Source organism: Neoarius graeffei, chromosome 2 (assembly GCF_027579695.1).
Source record: "Neoarius graeffei isolate fNeoGra1 chromosome 2, fNeoGra1.pri, whole genome shotgun sequence".
In the NCBI taxonomy this organism is placed as follows: Eukaryota; Metazoa; Chordata; class Actinopteri; order Siluriformes; family Ariidae; genus Neoarius; species Neoarius graeffei.
In genome coordinates, this window is record NC_083570.1 from 54,595,062 (window position 1) to 54,613,719 (window position 18,658).

General features: G+C 46.4%; 1 protein-coding gene across 2 annotated transcripts in view; it reads right to left on the reverse strand.

The window, feature by feature from the left end:
• Window positions 1-1,152: 1,152 nt before the first annotated feature.
• LOC132881687 (von Willebrand factor A domain-containing protein 5A-like) overlaps window positions 1,153-18,658 on the reverse strand; it is an 86,203-nt gene continuing 68,697 nt past the window's right edge. For both annotated transcript variants that reach the window (XM_060914432.1, XM_060914431.1), the window contains exons 20-21: window positions 1,675-1,798; window positions 1,153-1,454 (exon numbers count right to left, since the gene is read on the reverse strand). In XM_060914432.1, the coding sequence (XP_060770415.1) occupies window positions 1,375-1,454; window positions 1,675-1,798 (204 nt within the window). In that variant the 3' untranslated portion in view covers window positions 1,153-1,374. The remainder of the gene's footprint in view (window positions 1,455-1,674; window positions 1,799-18,658) is intronic.

Sequence of the window (18,658 nt, forward strand, 5' to 3'; positions counted from 1 at the left end):
ATGTAATTAATTCATTAACGTTTGGGTTTTTCCAGAATGAAGTGTTTAAACAAGTGGAAATAGATTTTTTTTAAAATTAACAAAACGACAATATGCATCTCTAAATCTTACCTGGCTCATTTTTGTTTGATGCATCTCCCTTGCCCTTGCACAAAAGCTGCTCAAGTAGTTCTCCCTGATGAGACACTGGTTTACAACTGACCTCCTACGACTAATCAACTGACCTTGCGACATTCCATGAAGGTGTGGTGTCGAGCATGTGCTTTTATAGTACTCTAGTGGCATCTACTGTATTTGATCCTCAGATGATTTGTTCAGCTTGAAAAGAAGACACTGGGAACTCTCCTGTCTAAACAGAGATTGATAAACACTGAATGATGTCCATCACCACCACTGATGGGCCGAATGCCCGGTTACTACTGTGGCATGCCACATTGCAAGGATCACTTCAAGACTTTGTTAAAAGGTCTTAGTATGTGTGCCAATGAGCATAAGAAGGTATACAGGTAATATTCCCTGCCTCTGGTTTTTATAGGACTACAATTACACACAACAGTAAACTTTGCTGTACAGCATTATTTAATAGGAGACTGTCCTTACAATTCCACAATACCTGCAGACTCTTATAATGGATACACTAAGGTTGTGGTCATTAAATATATTAAAACATGTATTTGATTTTATCCTTAATCATTGACAGCAACTATTAGAGATTGTAATTCTCTCAGTGAATTAGGAATTCTACAGACATTTTGTGAGCATTAGGACTTGTTTTTGGTTCTAAAATGCTTTATAAATTACTTTTCTTTCTTAAAATCACAGAATTAACACATTTTTTAGACGTTACTACTAAATCTGCCAGTTTGGCACTATTTGGAGACTTAAACATGGGCTGAACAGAAACATTAAGCAAACATTTATCTCTTTTGAAGTAAATAAATGACAAAATAAATTGCATAGGTGAGTTATATTACCGGTAAGTTGCTTGCAAACTATCAGCATGTATCAGTTGGTTTTAAAAGAGGCCTCCCAATTAATAGTTCGATAGGCAAAATAAAGCAAATAACAGAGAAAGTAAATAAACATACAGTACACACTAACAGTATCACCAACATGAAATGTAGGTTAACAAAAATATTTTACAAACAAATGTAACTCTTGTATTTTTATTGAATGCTTTGCAATTGACAATCAAATATGTGCAAAGAGGTAATATTTGCTTACTTTACTGTTACAAGATAATCAAGTTTCTAGAGCTGTATAGCTACAGTAGTATATGTAAAAGCATGCTAATGAAAGAAAAGCTCTCTTAAACTGTAGGAAAGGGAAATGATGCCACAGCTTTTGTGTAGATACTGTAAGATGGTAAATTCTTCAGAGGCCAAGAGCATCTTCTTTAATCTGACAGCCCAGCAGAGCATTTCCTACCCGCACACACACTGACTGGTTGACCACTGAAACACACACACGATAATCATCACCATGACAGTAAGACATTGTAAAGATGTTAGCATTAAATCTGGTAATCTTGTGCTAGTTAGACATGCTTTTTAATCAGCAAAGAGCTTAATTAATATATGGAATTTTTCAAGCAGTGTAAAAAAAAGATCTGATGTGTTTTGTTTTATTGTCATTCCACAGTTCAGTAACTGATTGCTGAAATGCAGAATTTACCTTTCTGAGTGCGGATCCATGCCACTGCTTTCATGGCCAAAAACTGCCACTCAACCTGTGCATCGATCTTAAAGCCATGTAACCAAATCAGAGCCAGAAGTGTAGCCCAGACATCTGGCTTCACCTGCACACAAAACCAAAAAGGAAACTTGCATACATACCAATGTAAGATAAACCCATGTCTATGTACCGTTGATATAACATTAATAAACTTCTTTTAATCATTTTCACATTTAGTTGATCTACAACCCTAATTCCAAAAAAGTTGACACTGTAAAATGTAAATAAAAACAGAATACAATGACTTGCAAATCCTTTTCAACCTATACTCAACTGAATACAAAGACAAAACATTTAATGCTCAAACGGAAACATTATTGCTTTTTTTGAAAATATACACTTTCTCTAAATTTGATGCCTGCAACACATTCCAAAAAAGTTGGGAAAGGGGTATGTTTACCACTATGTTACAGCACCTTTTATTTTAACAATACTCACTAAGTATTGTTAAGTATTGCCATGCTTTTGTAACACGTGTAGAATGTGGCTTGGCATTGTCTTGCTGGAATAAGCAGGGATGTCCCAGAAAAGGATGCTGTCTGGATGGCAGTATATGTTGCTTCAAAAACTGTATGTACTGTACCTTTCAGCATTAATTATGCCTTCACAAATGTGCAAGTTACCCATGCCATGGGCACAAACACACCTCCATACAGTTTTTAAAAGACATGCATATGCTGCCATCCAGATGACGACTTTTGAACTTTGTACAAGCAACAATCTGGATGGTCCTTTTCCTCTTTAGCCCAGAGGATACAATGTCCATTATTTCCAAAAGCAATTCAAAATGTGGACTCGTCAGACCACAGCACACTTTTCCACTTTGTGTCAGTCCACCTCAGAGGGAGAAGACAAAAGGACTGAAGCAAACCTAGGGTGGTAGATGACAACGATGAGAAGGTCAAATGGAGAGGTAACTGGGAATTGAAAGGATGAGATGAGCTAGAGGGAGAAGTCTCCATCTCTGAGACAACAGTAGACATGTGCCACCACCCCTGCCAGTTTCTCATGGAGTAGGAGAGAAAGTATAAGCAGAGGATAAGAAAGTTTAAGCAGAGCATTGTAGCAGAGCATTGTAGCAGAGCATTGTAGCATTGTAGCAGAATTCTGTGGAGATACCCATTTTTCAGTTCATGCCAGAAAGTCAAGATGGTAAAGCTAAAGCTGAGATTAAATTAGCTTTCTTTACAGCAGACTGGCACTTTCAGAGCCCACCTACCACCACTGTGTGAGACTGGGACAACAGTAAAGGGTAGATGAGGTTACTGGTAGTTCATCCTCTGGTTTATGAATGAGAGCTTCTGGGTCTGTGAGATGTGATGACAGATAGGTTTGAGGCACATGTCTGCAGCCTAATTAGAAATGAGGTCAGAGAGTTTCAGTGGGACTGAGAGAGAAATGGTAACCATAACTGAACAGGAAGAGGTAACAAACACCACTAAACTTCACATTTTCTGTCTAAATGTATGCTTCTAACCATTGCAGAATAGGTTTTGAACACTGCAGACTACTACAATACACCTTCAATAAATCTTAGGAAGCTCTGCTCACAATTCACACTTTATAGGAGACTAAAACTACACTAGATTAGCCACCTGAGAGAACTAACTTACCATAGACCAGCAGACACTTCCAAACACTACAGAATCTACACGATACAATACTAATACAAAAATTTAGATCCAACTGAATCAAATAATCAAACACCCCTAAAAATTTTCTTAGCACCCCTAAAAATAAGTAGCCTGATTCAAATTTTGCCTCCCGACGGCCGCACCCGTTCTTCTCTGTCAGATTACTTGCGGCGTCTTTGTCACACAGATAGCATATGCATATCACATAAAACTGCACAGTCCAAATCATAGGTCCAAATGGACCAGTAAAATCTATTCCTCCTCCTTGCACAGATCGGAGCTTCTTCTGATTGGTTTGGGCGTCCGCGCGATTGCCTGATTGTTTGTTTATTCAAATGGAGGCTACTGCAGAGTGCAGACGTTAGTCAGCGCATCTGTGTGTAGTTGTCAACAACACAGCGAGATGTAAAAGGTATGGCTATAGGAGTTGTGATTACATTACATTAAAATACAGATGAAATAGTAGTGTTACCTGTAGACAATTATAAAAACGAACTTAATCCCATTTATTACCGAGATCATTTTTGTGCACAACTGGGCAATGTTAACATCGTTACAGGAGTTGGCCACCTATAGCTCACCAACTGAATTTTAAAAAGTTAGATTATGTAGATAATGTTAGCTTATCTAGCGTTCATATTGGATGAGCATTGTTTCATGTAAGCTAGGCCATTTAGGTGACTGTGGTTGGGCTATCATGTATTTATGTTTCAGACAGATGTCAAAGTTTGCCTACTTTATGATACAGCTTCATACAGTAGGCTATTTTAAAAAGTTACCTTTCTTAGCCTAAGGATAGAAGGGGAATTCGTTGTAACACTGTGATAGCCTACAACATTCTAATGTCCTAGGTTGATTAAACTAGTGCCTTCTGAGGCCCATGTTCCTAACCATCTATAGCACAGGAGAATGAAAATACAGGAGAATTTCCCACAGTTGGAGAGGTCAGTACAGTATGATCCAGGTCAATTTGTATCTCAGGTATTATTTGAAAGGCAAATAGCCTACCTTGGTCAAGAAATGCCTGGTTCATTATGTATATAGACCTACCCCATGGATAGTGAACTGAAACACTGGGAAAATCTGACCCACAAATGTCTGCTTTTCCATAGATGGACATGCATTCTTTTTTTTAAGAGAATAGTACAGGTCATGTTCAGGTGAGAAAATAAATTAATCCTACTAAGCACTTTACCATAGTCAAAAGAATGGTGAAGATAATGTTGATTACCATAGCCTCTGTAGATGAATTCTAACATTAGGCTACTTTTTTGATAGCACGAGGAGAGGGGGGAAAGGAGAGAGAACACGATGAACCAGGTGAGAAAAATAATGGTAGCCTATTTAAGATAGCCTTTTGCCCATAATTATTGGGTCAGACTTGACTTTTGTTTTGTGTCTAAAACCGCACTTGCACTATAAACCTGGCATGCTGTTGACACTGTCTGTAGATTCTTACCAAGCCCTTACACTTGCTGCATTTACTTCACGTTTTATTTATTTGAAGATGACTAGTAGCTCACCACAAAATGTTTGTATGTGTGCAAAGAAGAAGAGAGGAGGATGGAGAGAGGGAGAGCAAAGAGCACAGGTGGAGAATAGAGAGAGAGAGAGGACGAGGAGCAAGACCTGGAAGCAGAGAGAGAAGAACAGGGAGAGTACAGTGAAGGTGAAAGGCAGCAGACCAGAGAGGTGTATGGAGAAACAGAACTACAAGAGCAGGCTGGAGTATCAGGAGAATCTACAGACACCACTTTAGATTTGGGTGACAGGGAGAGTGGTCCTAAACAAGTAAAGCTGCCCCAGTACCCACAAGGTCTGTTTGGCACACAAAAGAGAGCCTTTCAATATAACTGATTCCAGAGCTACAACTGGCTTGAATACTCCTATAGAAGGAATGCTGCATTCTGTTATGGTTGTAGGGTGTTTGGTAGAAATTTGAAGTACCCACAAGGTCTGTTTGGCACACAAAAGAGAGCCTTTCAATATAACTGATTCCAGAGCTACAACTGGCTTGAATACTCCTATAGAAGGAATGCTGCATTCTGTTATGGTTGTAGGGTGTTTGGTAGAAATTTGAAAAAGGATGTATTTGTGACTGATGTGGTCAAAAATTGGAGGAAGGCGCTGAACTTGTTTCAGAAACATGAAACCACTCAGTCTCACAAAGACAATGTAGTTCGCTGGCAAAGCTATCAAGCTAGTCTGTTAAAAGGCAGTGTTGTGCAGCAAATAGAGAGGGCAAGTTCCTCTGAGGTAAATGAGAGAAGGGAGTACTTGAAATGTGTTGTGGTAGTGACCTGCATTCTGGGTAAACAAGGTATTCTATTCAGAGGTCATGATGAATCATCTGAAAGCCACAACAAAGGGATTTTCTTGGCATGCATAGAACTTCTGAAACAGTTTGACCCTGTGGCAGCGGGGGCGTGGTCAAGCATCGGTCTGTGACTGGAGGGCGGAGTCAGGGAAGGTAAGCGACTTCCTTACCTTCCCATCTTGTTTGAAGATACAAAATGGCGCCAGTGTGCGTGGCCTGCCGTCTGTCTCTGCCAGCGTTATGTTTGTTTGTGCTGTATCTGTCACTTGTCAGTCTAAATGTCTGCTCGCTATTGGTGTATGATCGCCAAACACTGTTGGATATTCAAGTTTCTACCAAAGATCTGGTGGGGTCTGATCATGGTGGACAAAAGTCTTTGCCCCCTTTCCTACTGGGGATCCCAGCTTACCTCTGCCGCGCCCCAGCTCCATCCCTCTGGCGTAAATGCCACCGCCGCCGGGGTAAACGCAGCGGTCGACTGGTAAGGCTGAAGGCCTGTTTGTTGCGCACTTCCAAGGTTTCTTGGACTAAGTATGGAGCGGTGCCTCACCTTGTTATTTCTCAACGCCTGGCTGGTACCTGTTGTCGGCCCGGATGAGATGCTTCAGCCCCACGGCCCCTGCTCTCCTCGGCCTCGCTGGCGCGGGGTGAATTTGTGCAACCTACGGCCTTTGTGTTGGGCCCCCTGGATGGTCACTACTGTGGATCCACCGATTCCTGCCAAGTTTGGGCTCGTCAATGCTAGGTCACTGGCGAACAAAACTTTGATTCTGAAGGATTTCCTTACTTCCTGAGGACTGGATTTTCTCTGTGTGACTGAGACGTGGCTAGCTGTTGGTGAGTCCAGTGCCCTCACAGAACTTTTACCTGGGGATTGTTGCTATTTTAACTCCCCACGGACCTCGGGCTGAGGAGGAAGAATAGCGACTATTTATAAAAGTTATTATAAATGTAAGCAACTGTCTCTGTCATCCTCTTTTACCAGCTTTGAGATGAGTTCATTTGAACTGGCTCGCCCTCACACAGTGTTGTGTGCAGTGGTCTACAGACCTCCCAAATACAATAAGGACTTCATAAGTGACTTTTCTGATTTCCTGGCTGAAATTATGCCCAAGTATGACCGTGTTCTTATTGATGGGGATTTTAATGTTCGTGTGCTGTCCTGATAAGCCAATGGTGAAGGACTTTCTTAACCTCATTGACTCTTTTAATCTAGTACAGTCTGTTTCTGGTCCCACACAAGAACGTGGACACACACTCGATCTTGTTTTATCATATGGTTTGCCTGGTTTTTTTTTTAAGATTTTTTTTGGGCTTTTTTCACCTTTATTGGATAGGACAGTGTAGAGACAGGAAATGAGCGGGAGAGAGACGGGGAGGGATCGGGAAATGACCTCGGGTCGGAATCGAACCCGGGTCCCCGGATTTATGGTATGGCGCCTTAGCCACCTGAGCCACGACGCCCCCGTTTGCCTGTTTTTAACTTGGAGATCAGTGACGCAATGTTTTTGGACCATATGCCTGTACTGTTTGATGTTGCCGGCAACACAGTTAAACCTCGCGCTGTTGCTGCCCGGTGCTGTCGCGTCATTAACCTTTCCACTGCTGGTCAGTTCTCAGACGTTTTTAATCAGAGCTGTGTCGTTCCTGAATCAATGTGTAACGACACGGGCGAGCTTAGTTCATGGTTTCACTCCTCCTGCCAAATTGTTTTAGACACTGTGGCTCCATTAAAAATTAGGCAGCCTAAAACTAAATGTGAACCCTGGCTAAATGACACTATTCGTGCTGTCAGACGCCAGTGCCGTAGAGCTGAGTGCAAGTGGAAGAGAGACAAACTGCAAGTGTCTTTTCAAATGTTAAGAGAGTGCTGGCGTAACTACCAGACAACTGTGAAAGCTGCTGAAACTAAACATTTCTCTGATATTATTTTGTCAAACTGTCATAAGCCTCATGTTCTGTTTAAGACTATCGACTCTGTTCTTAATGCTCCGCAGACCGTCAGTATTGAGGCTTCGCCTACTATTTGTGAAGACTTTCTTCACTTTTTTATTGACAGGGTTGCTGGCACTAGGGCTCTAATTTCACCTTCTGCATATGACTCTTCAGTCTTTGTCCCTTGCTCAGCTGTCCTTGATAGGTTTGAGTCTGTGACTCTGTCAGATTTACAGGATACTGTTGGTCATTTAAAGCCCTCAGGCTCTCCTAATGATGCTGTCCCCTCTCGACTATTTAAAGAGGTTTTTCCTACTGTGGGTCCATCTGTGCTCGCAGTTATTAACAGCAGTTTGTCCTCAGGTGTAGTTCCTAAAAACTTTAAACATGCAGTAGTGCAACCTTTAATTAAAAAAACAGGTCTAGATTCTGCAGTTCTGGCTAATTATAGGCCCATTTCCAAACTGCCCTTCCTTTCAAAACTCCTCGAAAAGACAATCTACAAGCAATTAATGTCCTTTCTGGAGGAGCACAATATTCTTGAGGTTTTCCAATCTGGTTTTAAATCACTGCACAGCACAGAATCGGCTCTTTTAAGAGTTTTTAATGATATTCTTTTAACTTGTGATTCCGGTGAATGTGCTGTTCTTGTACTTTTAGACCTAGCTGCTGCATTTGACACTGTAGACCATGACATTTTAATTTCACGTTTGGAGCAGTGGGTGGGCTTCAGTGGCATAGCACTGGAGTGGTTCAGGTCGTACTTGGCAGATCGAACTTTCTGTGTGAGCCTTGGTGACTCTGTAGCCTCCTCTGCTCCTCTGTCATGTAGTGTCCCGCAGGGCTCAGTCTTAAGCCCTCTTCTTTTTTCTTTGCACCTGCTCCCGCTTGGTTCCGTATTTAGGAAGCATGGTATTTCATTTCATTGTTATGCGGATGACACTCAGGTCTATATGCCTCTTAAAAAGAATCAAGCATTCTCTGTAAGACCCTTACTTGAATGTCTTTTTTTTCCTCCGTGCTCTCACGGAAGGCGGTCGCATTTCTCTGCTCTCTTCTCCTCTCCTCTCGTTCCTGCTTGTGCTCTTTGTTTTGTCTCGTCTGCCTATACTTTTTTTTTTTGAGACTCTCTCCGCATTGAATTTCTAAACTAAAAAAGCATGGATTTGATAAACTGGTCTCCTAATGAAATTGACACAGTTTCTGGGTTTGGGGGAACCCACCTGTCCTGCCGGAACGTCTGTGGAGGACATTGAAGATATCTACCTATTCAGAACCATGATTACCAGACTTTTCCCTGGTATATCGAGGAAATCAGACAACGGTGACAGCTGTTCAAAGCCCCACAAAGCTGCCCGATATGATTGAAGCAGTGGGCAAAGCTGTCGGCACTCAGACTGTGGAAGAACTTGAACCACAACATGGTTGTCATCTAGGAGACGCTTTCGGCTTTGCAAAGAATAAGTATTTCGGAGACCAAATGGAATTGATTTGAACAGAATGGACGAAATGGACAGATATGGACGAGTGGTGTGGACATGTAAAGACTGCGTCTGTTCGAAAGACCAAACAATCTCTAGCTTATTGACATTCGGCTCCCTGAACAGCACCGGCCTCGATCAAGGCCATTGCTGGGACAACATTTCCCCCAGAAGGTCACTGCTAGGAGACACTCTCGCATTCTTCGCATTCCTTCCCCAATTTTCCGCGGTCACCGTTTTTCACCCCCAGTGTGACAAGCGGGTGCGTGACAAGCGCCGCTTGCATGACTGCAGGAGCGGACGGCTGCTTGCTTGCACTGGGTTACCTCTACCTCCTCCTCTCCCTTCCTACCCCCTTACCCCTTCCTCCCCACCCTTCAAGTCCCATGTTTTAAAGTGTACTTGTGTTATTGTGTGCTTGTGCGGAGGTTTTTAAATGCTCCCACACTGTACTCCTGACAGGAGCATGGGTGTGTGTGTGTGTGTGTGTGTACTTTTTTCCTCATCTTTCCTCATGCTACTACTGTGTTTCTTTTATCCCTGTCTTCCTGTCCTGTTCCCCCTCTGTAAGGACAGGTTGATGGTCAATTTCACTGGTAACAGTGACAATAAAGGGTTCATTCATTCATTCATCACTGATGACATAAAGGCCTGGATGGCTCTAATTTTTTTTAATTTTAACGAAAAGAAGACAGAAGTGATTGTTTTTGGTGGCAGCTCCGAGACCCTCTGTCTAGATCTAGGTTCCTTGGCTCAATACCTAAAATCCATCATCACTAACTTGGGAGTTAAGGTGGACTCTGACCTCAGACTTGACAATCAGATCAAGGCAGTTGTGAAGTCAAGTTTTTACCAACTGAGGCAGCTAGCCAAAATAAAGCCAATTCTTTCAAAGCAGCACTTTAAGACAGTAATCCATGCCTTTGTCACCACACAGCTGGATTACTGCAATGCACTTTATGTGGGGGTTAGTGGGTCCTCCATCAACCGTCTCCAGATGGTACAAAATGCTGCTGCACGTCTTTTAACTGGCGCACACAAATATGACCACACTTCCCCCATTTTAGCCTCACTCCACTGGTTGCCCATACATTTTAGGATTAATTTTAAAATTCTTTTATTTGCTTTTAAATCTCGCAATGGTCTCGTACCTCCCTACCTCTCCAAATTGCTACACCCATATTCACCCACCCGCTCTCTCAGGTCAGCTGATCAGCTCCTCCTGAGGGTGCCAAAAACTAAGCGCAAGCTCAGAGGGGACCGTGCTCTCACTGTGGCAGCCCCTAAAATGTGGAATGATCTGCCTCTGCACATTAGACAGGCGTCTTCCTTGTCTGTTTTTAAATCCCTTCTTAAAACCCATCTCTTTTCCATGGCCTTTGACACCCTGTAAGATGTTGATTTTATTTGATTGTTTCGTATTTTGTTATTTTATTGTTTTATCTTATTATCTATCTGTTTTTATTGATGTTTTATGTCTTTTAATTTATTTTGTATTTATTGTATCATGTACAGCACTTTGGTACCTTCTGGTTGTTTTTAAAGTGCTTTATACGTAAATAAAGCTGGATTGGATTGTAAGTGGCAGAATCACTGCACCTGATGTCAGTTAACCTGTGTTTGTGTGTCTTCCCCAGTGACCGCGCCCTATATAATGAGAGAGAGAGAGAGAGAGAGCAGAGGAAGGGAGCTCTCTCCCCAACCAGACGACTGATGCGTGTGCGCGTCTGTGTGACTGGGAGATTGAAAAAGCTGAAAAGCTGAAAATAAAAAGAGTTTTTTGAAACTCAGTTCTGGCCTGCCGTAATTCTGTGCTCCACCCACCTGCTCAAATTCCTACAGTGGTGCCGAAACCTGGGAAGGAGCACAGAGGAGAACAGCCCCATGGAGTCCTCCCCCTTCGCAGACCTGATCCATGTCCTCGCCACAGCCCAACAGAGCCAGCACCAGGCGCTGGTCGCCCTCCGAAAGGAGCAAGCGCAAAGGTTCGAGGCCCTGGTGCTGGCGCAACAGGAAGATAGTCAGGCGTTCCGGCACCTCCTCGCGTCGGCGGGGTCCGGCACCTCCACGGGCCCTCCCCACCTCACACTAACGAAGATGGGCCCGCATGACGACCCCGAGGTCTTCCTAGCGCTCTTTGAGCAAGCAGCAGAGGCCTGGGGCTGGCCGGTGGAACAGAGCGCGGTGCGCCTCCTCCCCCTGCTAACGGGCGAGGCGCAGCTGGCCACGCTACAGCTCCCTGCCGACAGCTGGCTGGTCTATGCAGACCTACGCCGGGCCGTCCTCCAGCATGTGGGGTGCACCCCTGAACAACAACGCCAGCACTTCCGCGCTCTACGCCTAGAGGAGGTCGGCCAGCCGTTCGCGTTTGGTCAGCAACTCCAGGACACCTGCCAGCGGTGGCTGAGGGCTGACAACCACAACACTGAGGGAATCGTCGATCTGGTGGTACTGGAGCAGTTCGTCGCCCGACTTCCCGAAGGGACCGTGGAGTGGGTCCGGTGCCATCGCCCGGCGTCGCTGGATCAGGCCATCGAGTTGGCGGAGGATCATTTGGCGTCTTTTCCAATGGCAGGATCACAGATCTCCTCTTCTCCTCTCTCTCCCCCTCCCCTTCTGTGTCTCTCCCCCTCCCCTTCTGTGTCTCGTCCTCGCCCCGTTCCCCCACCACGGAGGCGGGGGCTGGCTCCACCCCAGCCAGCCTGCCGCACCCGCGGTGCCCTCCCATTTCCCGCTTCCGTGTCTGTCTCCCCCCCCCTCAGGTGAGTGAGCCCCAGAGCACCAGTGCAGAGAGAGAGCCCGGGCCGGTTTGCTGGCACTGCGGGGAGCCGGGGCACCTCCAGCATCAGTGCTCAGCAATGGAGGTGGGCGCGGTGGTCCGGATCCCTGACGTGCCAGGAAACGCTCCGACCCGATCAAGGGTGGATCACATACCAGTGAGTGTCCAAGGGGATACGTATGAGGCTTTGGTGGACTCTGGCTGTAATCAGACCTCAATCCACCAAAGCCTGGTGCAAGATGAGGCATTGGGGGGAGCACAATTGGTGAAGGTGTTGTGTGTGCACAGGGATGTTCACAACTACCCTTTAGTGTCGGTCCACATTCTATTTCGAGGGGAAAAATTTAGTGTAAAGGCAGCAGTTAATCCTTGCCTTACCCACTCGATAATTTTGGGGACTGATTGGCTGGGATTTCGGGAGTTAATGACTCATTTAGTGAAGAGTGGGTCCTGCCGTAGTTCAACAGGGGGAGGTCCCGGTGTGGCATTGGTGGGAGCAGCTGTCACAGAGTCGTCTACGTCATCTCCGCGTCAGAGTGAGGAGCAGCAGGCTCCTCCTCCCTCTCTCGGGGAATCCCTCATGGATTTCCCGTTAGAGCAGTCGGGAGACAAGACTCTGTAGCATGCGTTTGACCAAGTGAGAGTAATCGATGGTCAAACGCTCCAGCCAAATGCCACCCCGTCCTTCCCCTATTTCTCCATTATGAAGGATACATTATACCGAGTGACGCAGGACACTCAGACTAAGGAGCCAAATCACACAACTTTTGATCCCAAAGAGCCGCCGGGAATTGATATTCCAGGCGGCTCACTTTAATCCCATGGCTGGACACTTGGGGCAGGATAAGACACTAGCCCGAATAATGGCCCGGTTCTATTGGCCAGGGATTCACGACGATGTCCGTAGGTGGTGTATGGCATGCCGCGAATGCCAGTTAGTACAGTAAATCCAGCGGCCATTCCAAAAGCGCCTTTGCACCCTCTACCATTAATTGAGACCCCATTCAAAAGAATTGGGATGGATCTCGTCAGGCCATTAGATCTGTCAACACGAGGGTATCGCTTTATTTTAGTTCTGGTGGACTATGCAACGCGACACCTGGAAGCAGTGTCTCTTCGCAATATCTCAACACGTAGTATTGCGGAAGCATTCTTCCACGTCATCTCCCGAGTCGGAATCCCCAAAGAGATTCGGACTAATCAAGGCACTTCGTTTATGTCACGCACACTGCGCGAACTGTATGGGTTACTGGGAATTAAGCCGATCCGCACCAGCGTTTATCACCCACAACCGGACGGTTTAGTTGAACGGTTCAATCGCACCCTCAAGAATATAATTAAAAAGTTTGTACGCGAGGACGCACACAATTGGGATAAATGTCTCGAACCCCTGTTATTCGCAGTGCGAGAGGTCCCACAAGCCTCCACGGGGTTCTCCCCGTTTGAATTATTATATGGGCGTAAGCCACGCGGCATCCTAGATGTACTGCGGGAAAATTGGGAGGAGGAAAATGAAGTTCAATACGTTATTGACCTGAGCGCAAAACTCCACACACACCTAACCCAGGAGAATTTGTGGCAGGCCCAAGAACGGCAAATCTGCCTGTACGACAGGGGTATGCGCCTTAGGGAGTTTGCACCGGGAGATAAAGTACTTGTACTGTTGCCCACGTTGAGCTCCAAATTGATCGCCAAGTGGCAAGGACCCTTTGAGGTCATACGGCGAGTCGGGACGTTGACTATGAGGGGAGGCGAACGGTGGGGGTGGGGAACTACAGATTTACCACCTCAATCTGCTCAAACTCTGGAACGAGGAGGTCCCCGTGGCGTTGGTGTCGTTGGTTCCACAGAAGGCGGAGCTGGGGCCAGAGGTTCAAAAGGGAACATTGACATTGCGTATCTCTCCAGTCTCCTGTGGAAACCACCTCTCAGCACCAGGGGGTGGTAGTGTGCAGCCACCCTTACAGGCAACCCGAACACAAGAAAAAGGTGGTTCGGGAAGAACTCGAGGCCATGCTCGACATGGGCATCGTCGAGGAGTCCCACAGTGACTGGAGCAGCCCGGTGGTCTTGGTTCCCAAGGCCGATGGGTCGGTCCAGCTTGGTTCTGTGTGGACTATAGAAAAGTCAACGCGGTGTCTAAATTCAATGCGTACCCAATGCCTCATATTGATGAGTTGCTGGATCGACTAGGCACGGCTCACTTTTATTCGACACTGGATTTGGCAAAGGGTTATTGGCAGATCCCCTTGACTCCACTATCCTGAGAAAAAACGGCCTTTTCCACACCGTTTGGCTTACACCAATTTTTCACACTTCCTTTTGGGCTGTTTGGGGCGCCCGCTACGTTCCAGCGGCTTATGAACAGGGTCCTCCGCCCCCACGCCACCTATGCAGCCGCATACTTAGACGACATTATAATCTATAGTAATGACTGGCTGCGGCATCTGCAACACCTGAGGGCCGTCCTTAGGTCACTGAGGCGAGCGGGTCTCACGGCCAACCCGAAGAAGTGTGCGATTGGGCAGGTGGAAGTACGGTATCTGGGCTTCCACTTGGGCAATGGGCAGGTGCGTCCCCAAATTAATAAGACAGCAGTGATTGCGGCCTGCCCGAGGCCCAAGACCAAAAAGGGGGTGAGACAGTTCCTGGGGCTGGCTGGCTACTATCATAGGTTTATACTTAATTATTCAGACGTCACCAGCCCACTGACTGATCTCACTAAAAAGGGGGCACCAGATCCGGTCCAGTGGACGGAGCAATGCCAGCGGGCTTTCTCTGAGGTGAAGGCTGCACTGTGTGGGGGGCCACTGTTACACTCCCCTGACTTTTCTCTCCCCTTTGTGTTGCAGACGGACAAGTCGGACGGAGGGCTGGGGGCTGTTCTGTCCCAGGAGGTGGAGGGGGAGGATCGCCCCGTGCTGTACATCAGCAGAAAGCTGTCGGTGCATGAGGGGCGCTACAGCACGATAGAGAAAGAGTGCCTAGCCATCAAGTGGGCGGTCCTCGCCCTCCGCTACTACCTGCTGGGACGCCCTTTCACCCTCTGCTCGGACCACGCACCCCTCCAGTGGCTCCACCGCATGAAGGATGCCAACACGCAGATCACCCGTTGGTATCTGGAACTCCAGCCCTTTAACTTCAAGGTGATCCACAGGCCAGGGGCGCAGATGGTTGTGACGGACTTCCTCTCCCATTGGGGGGGGGGGGGGGGGGGAGTCGGCTGCAGGCTGGACAGCTGCCCGGCCTGAGTTGGGCCGTGGGGGTATGTGGCAGCAGGGGCGTGGTCAAGCGTCTGTCTGTGACCGGAGGGTGGAGTCAGGGAAGGTAAGTGGCAGAATCACTGCACCTGTCGTCAGTTAACCTGTGTTTGTGTGTCTTCCCCAGTGACCACGCCCTATATAACGAGAGAGAGAGAGAGAGAGAGAGAGAGAGAGAGAGAGAGAGAGCAGAGGAAGGGAGCTCTCTCCCCAACCAGACGACTGATGTGTGTGTGCGTGTGTCTGTGTGACTGGGAGATTGAAAAAGCTGAAAAGCTGAAAATAGAGTTTTTTGAAACTCAGTTCTGGCCTGCCATACTTCTGTGCTCCACCCACCTGCTCAAAGTCCTACAGACCCTTTCATGCAAAGTTACACTCCTACATCAAATACTACTTATCTTTCATCTGCTAGTCAGAATGAAATGATACAGTGTTGTTCAGAAGAGGTAACTGCAGCTGTTGTAAGCGAGATGAAGGAGTCAAAGATGTATGCCATTATGGCTGATGAAGCCAGAGATGGAAAAGCGGAGCAGCTGTCACTCTGTGTTAGGTATGTTTCAGGGGGTATAGTGAGAGAAAGGTTCCTAGCCCTTACAGAATTGATGAGTTTCGATGCTGCATCCATGACCACCACAATTGAGGATCAGTTGACAGTAAAAGGCATTGATGACTTGAAATGTGTGGCCCAAACCTATGATGGGGCGGCAGTCATGAGTGGGGCAGTGGGGGTGTCCAGGCCCATTTTCAAAAGAAGCGCCCTGAAGCAATTTATGTGCATCGTTATGCCCATGAATTAAACCTTGTCTTATGTCACACATGCAGAGCCATTTCTGAGTCCAAAGAGTTTTTTGACATGCTGAAAAGTGTCCACTCTTTTTTCAGTGTCTCACTTGTGAACCACCACAAGTTTGCAGACACATAAAAAAGCTAGGGTTGCAGCCAAGTCAACTTGTCCAGTTGTCAAACACACGTTAGGCATGCCAACTTCATTCAGTGAATGCAGTACTTGACAACTTCCCTGCCATCATTGAATGCCTACCTGCCATCAACACACCTTTAGCAGTGGGACTGAGAGCAAAACTCTCTAAATTCTCATCACTGACTACGTTTACATGCACATCCAAATCGAGCTGCTGTCGGTAATCGAGCTGAAGGTCCCAGCAGGGTGCCAGAGAAATCCAATCGTACATGCACACAACTGAAATCGGGCTATTGTGTGAGGTGCATTGTGCACCCGAGCTACAGGTGGCGCAACACGCCCCATCGTGTTGGTACACTTCCGATTGTCGTCATGAAGAAGAGCTATTCAAGAGTGTAAACAAAGTTATCAGTTCCGTGTTCTCCATTGCGCGTTTTTCTCCCGTCCATGAATTTTAATATATTCAACTCCTTAAGCTGAATGAGCATGAACTCTTTCTCCTCATTGCTCCAGAAATGGACGTTTCTGCTTGCCTGTAGCAGTGGGGGCGTGGTCAAGCGCCGGTCTGTGACAGGAGGGCGGAGCCAGGGAAGGTGAGTGGCAGAATAACTACACCTGACGGTAATTAACCTGTGTTTGTGTGGCTTCCCAGTAACCACGCCCTATTTAAGGAGGCAGAGGGAGAGTAGAGGGGACAGCTCATCCCGGGACTAGAACACAGCGCGCGCGTGTGTGTTTTTCTCTCAAGAATAAAAGTAGGCTGTTAAACTGAAAAGTCTGACAATAAAAAGCCTATTAGTACCAGAAGCTTTGTCCTGCCGTCCTCTGTGCTCCACCCACACTTCAGAGAGCTCTACATTGCCATTTTCTCTTCTTCGTTTGTTCCTCCTGACCTCTTCTGCTGCTCGCTACTACTGTTGTCATGCCGACCGAGGCTGTTGTGTTTCCCGCTTGTGGTCTCGTCACTCGTCACTTCCGGAAGTAGCTCGACAACTAGCTCGACAGGGTATACATGCACAAAGTAGCTCGGCAGAAATTGCATAAACTAGGTCGTGTAGCTCGATTCCGAGGAATCAAGTTCGGTTCAATTTCAGCCAAATTAAGGTGTATACATGGCATTTTGAACTTCGATTTCAGTCGAGCAACGGCAGAAATTCGATTCTCTCTATGTGCATGTAAACGTAGTGAGTGTATTTGCTGTTTGTTTTCCACTCTCTCCTGTCTGTAACAGCATGTTTACATATGTATCTGCAGAAAGAGACCACTGATCTTGCCCAAGCTGTGGAATACAAAAATGAAGTGATTCCCTTAAGGAGAAATGCAGTGATGCCACTGCTGCAGATCTTCATGCCAGAGCTATGGCCTTATGTGAGGCTAACGAGATATCAGTCCCAGATCCATCATCTAACCAGAGGCGTAAGACAAAGCAAATGGAGGAATATGTTGTTGAGTCTGCTTGTGGGGCAGGCAGTGAGGCTAGTGGTTCTTCAAAGTCAGAAGACCTTAAACAGCAGTTACTATTTCCTTGCTTGGATAGAATGGTAGCAGAACTGGAAAAGCGTTTTTCTGATGTTGGTGAGGAACTGCTCAACGGAATTCATGCATGCAGTCCAAAATCAGACCAATTCTTGTCTGAGCCACATTTGTCAGCACTAGCACTTCACTATCACATTGACCTTAAGTCAGAGGAGGTGATGGTAGCCAAGAACTTTTTTAGGCGTAAGAGAGAGAGAGGCTAGTGATGTTGAGGACATGCTGACTGTGTACAGCCTACTGGATGCTGACATGTTCCCTTCTCTTAAGGCTACTGTTCAGGCTGCTTTAACCATTCCTGTTAGCAGCTGTAGTTGCGAGAGGTCTTTCAGTGCCTTGCGTCGTCTCCATACCTGGCTCAGGAGAACCATGGGGCAAAACAGACTCCATCATTTGGCTGTGATGTCAATTGAGGAGGAGCTACTTGACAGCATCAGTTATGAAAATGTGATTGATAGATTTGCCAGCATTAAAGTGAGACGACACCGCTTAGTTCACCCAAAGTAGAGGGGATGATTTGCTTAGTAAGCCAGAAGAAGAGAGGTTAGGTTTTGGTGTGGTATGAATCAAGGTTAAAAACAGATCTCATCTCATCATCTCTAGCCGCTTTATCCTTCTACAGGGTCGCAGGCAAGCTGGAGCCTATCCCAGCTGACTACGGGCGAAAGGCGGGGTACACCCTGGACAAGTCGCCAGGTCATCACAGGGCTGACACATAGACACAGACAACCATTCACACTCACGGTCAATTTAGAGTCACCAGTTAACCTAACCTGCATGTCTTTGGACTGTGGGGGAAACCGGAGCACCCAGAGGAAACCCACGCGGACACGGGGAGAACATGCAAACTCCACACAGAAAGGCCCTCGCCGGCCCCGGGGCTCGAACCCAGGACCTTCTTGCTGTGAGGCGACAGCGCTAACCACTACACCACCGTGCCGCCGGTTAAAAACAGATATTGTATTATTATTATTTTTATTATCTTTGACATCATGATTCAGTGTCTGTTTTAGAGTGTGAAGAATAAGTGGTTAATAGATATGCCACCCTTAAGGTGAGGCAACAC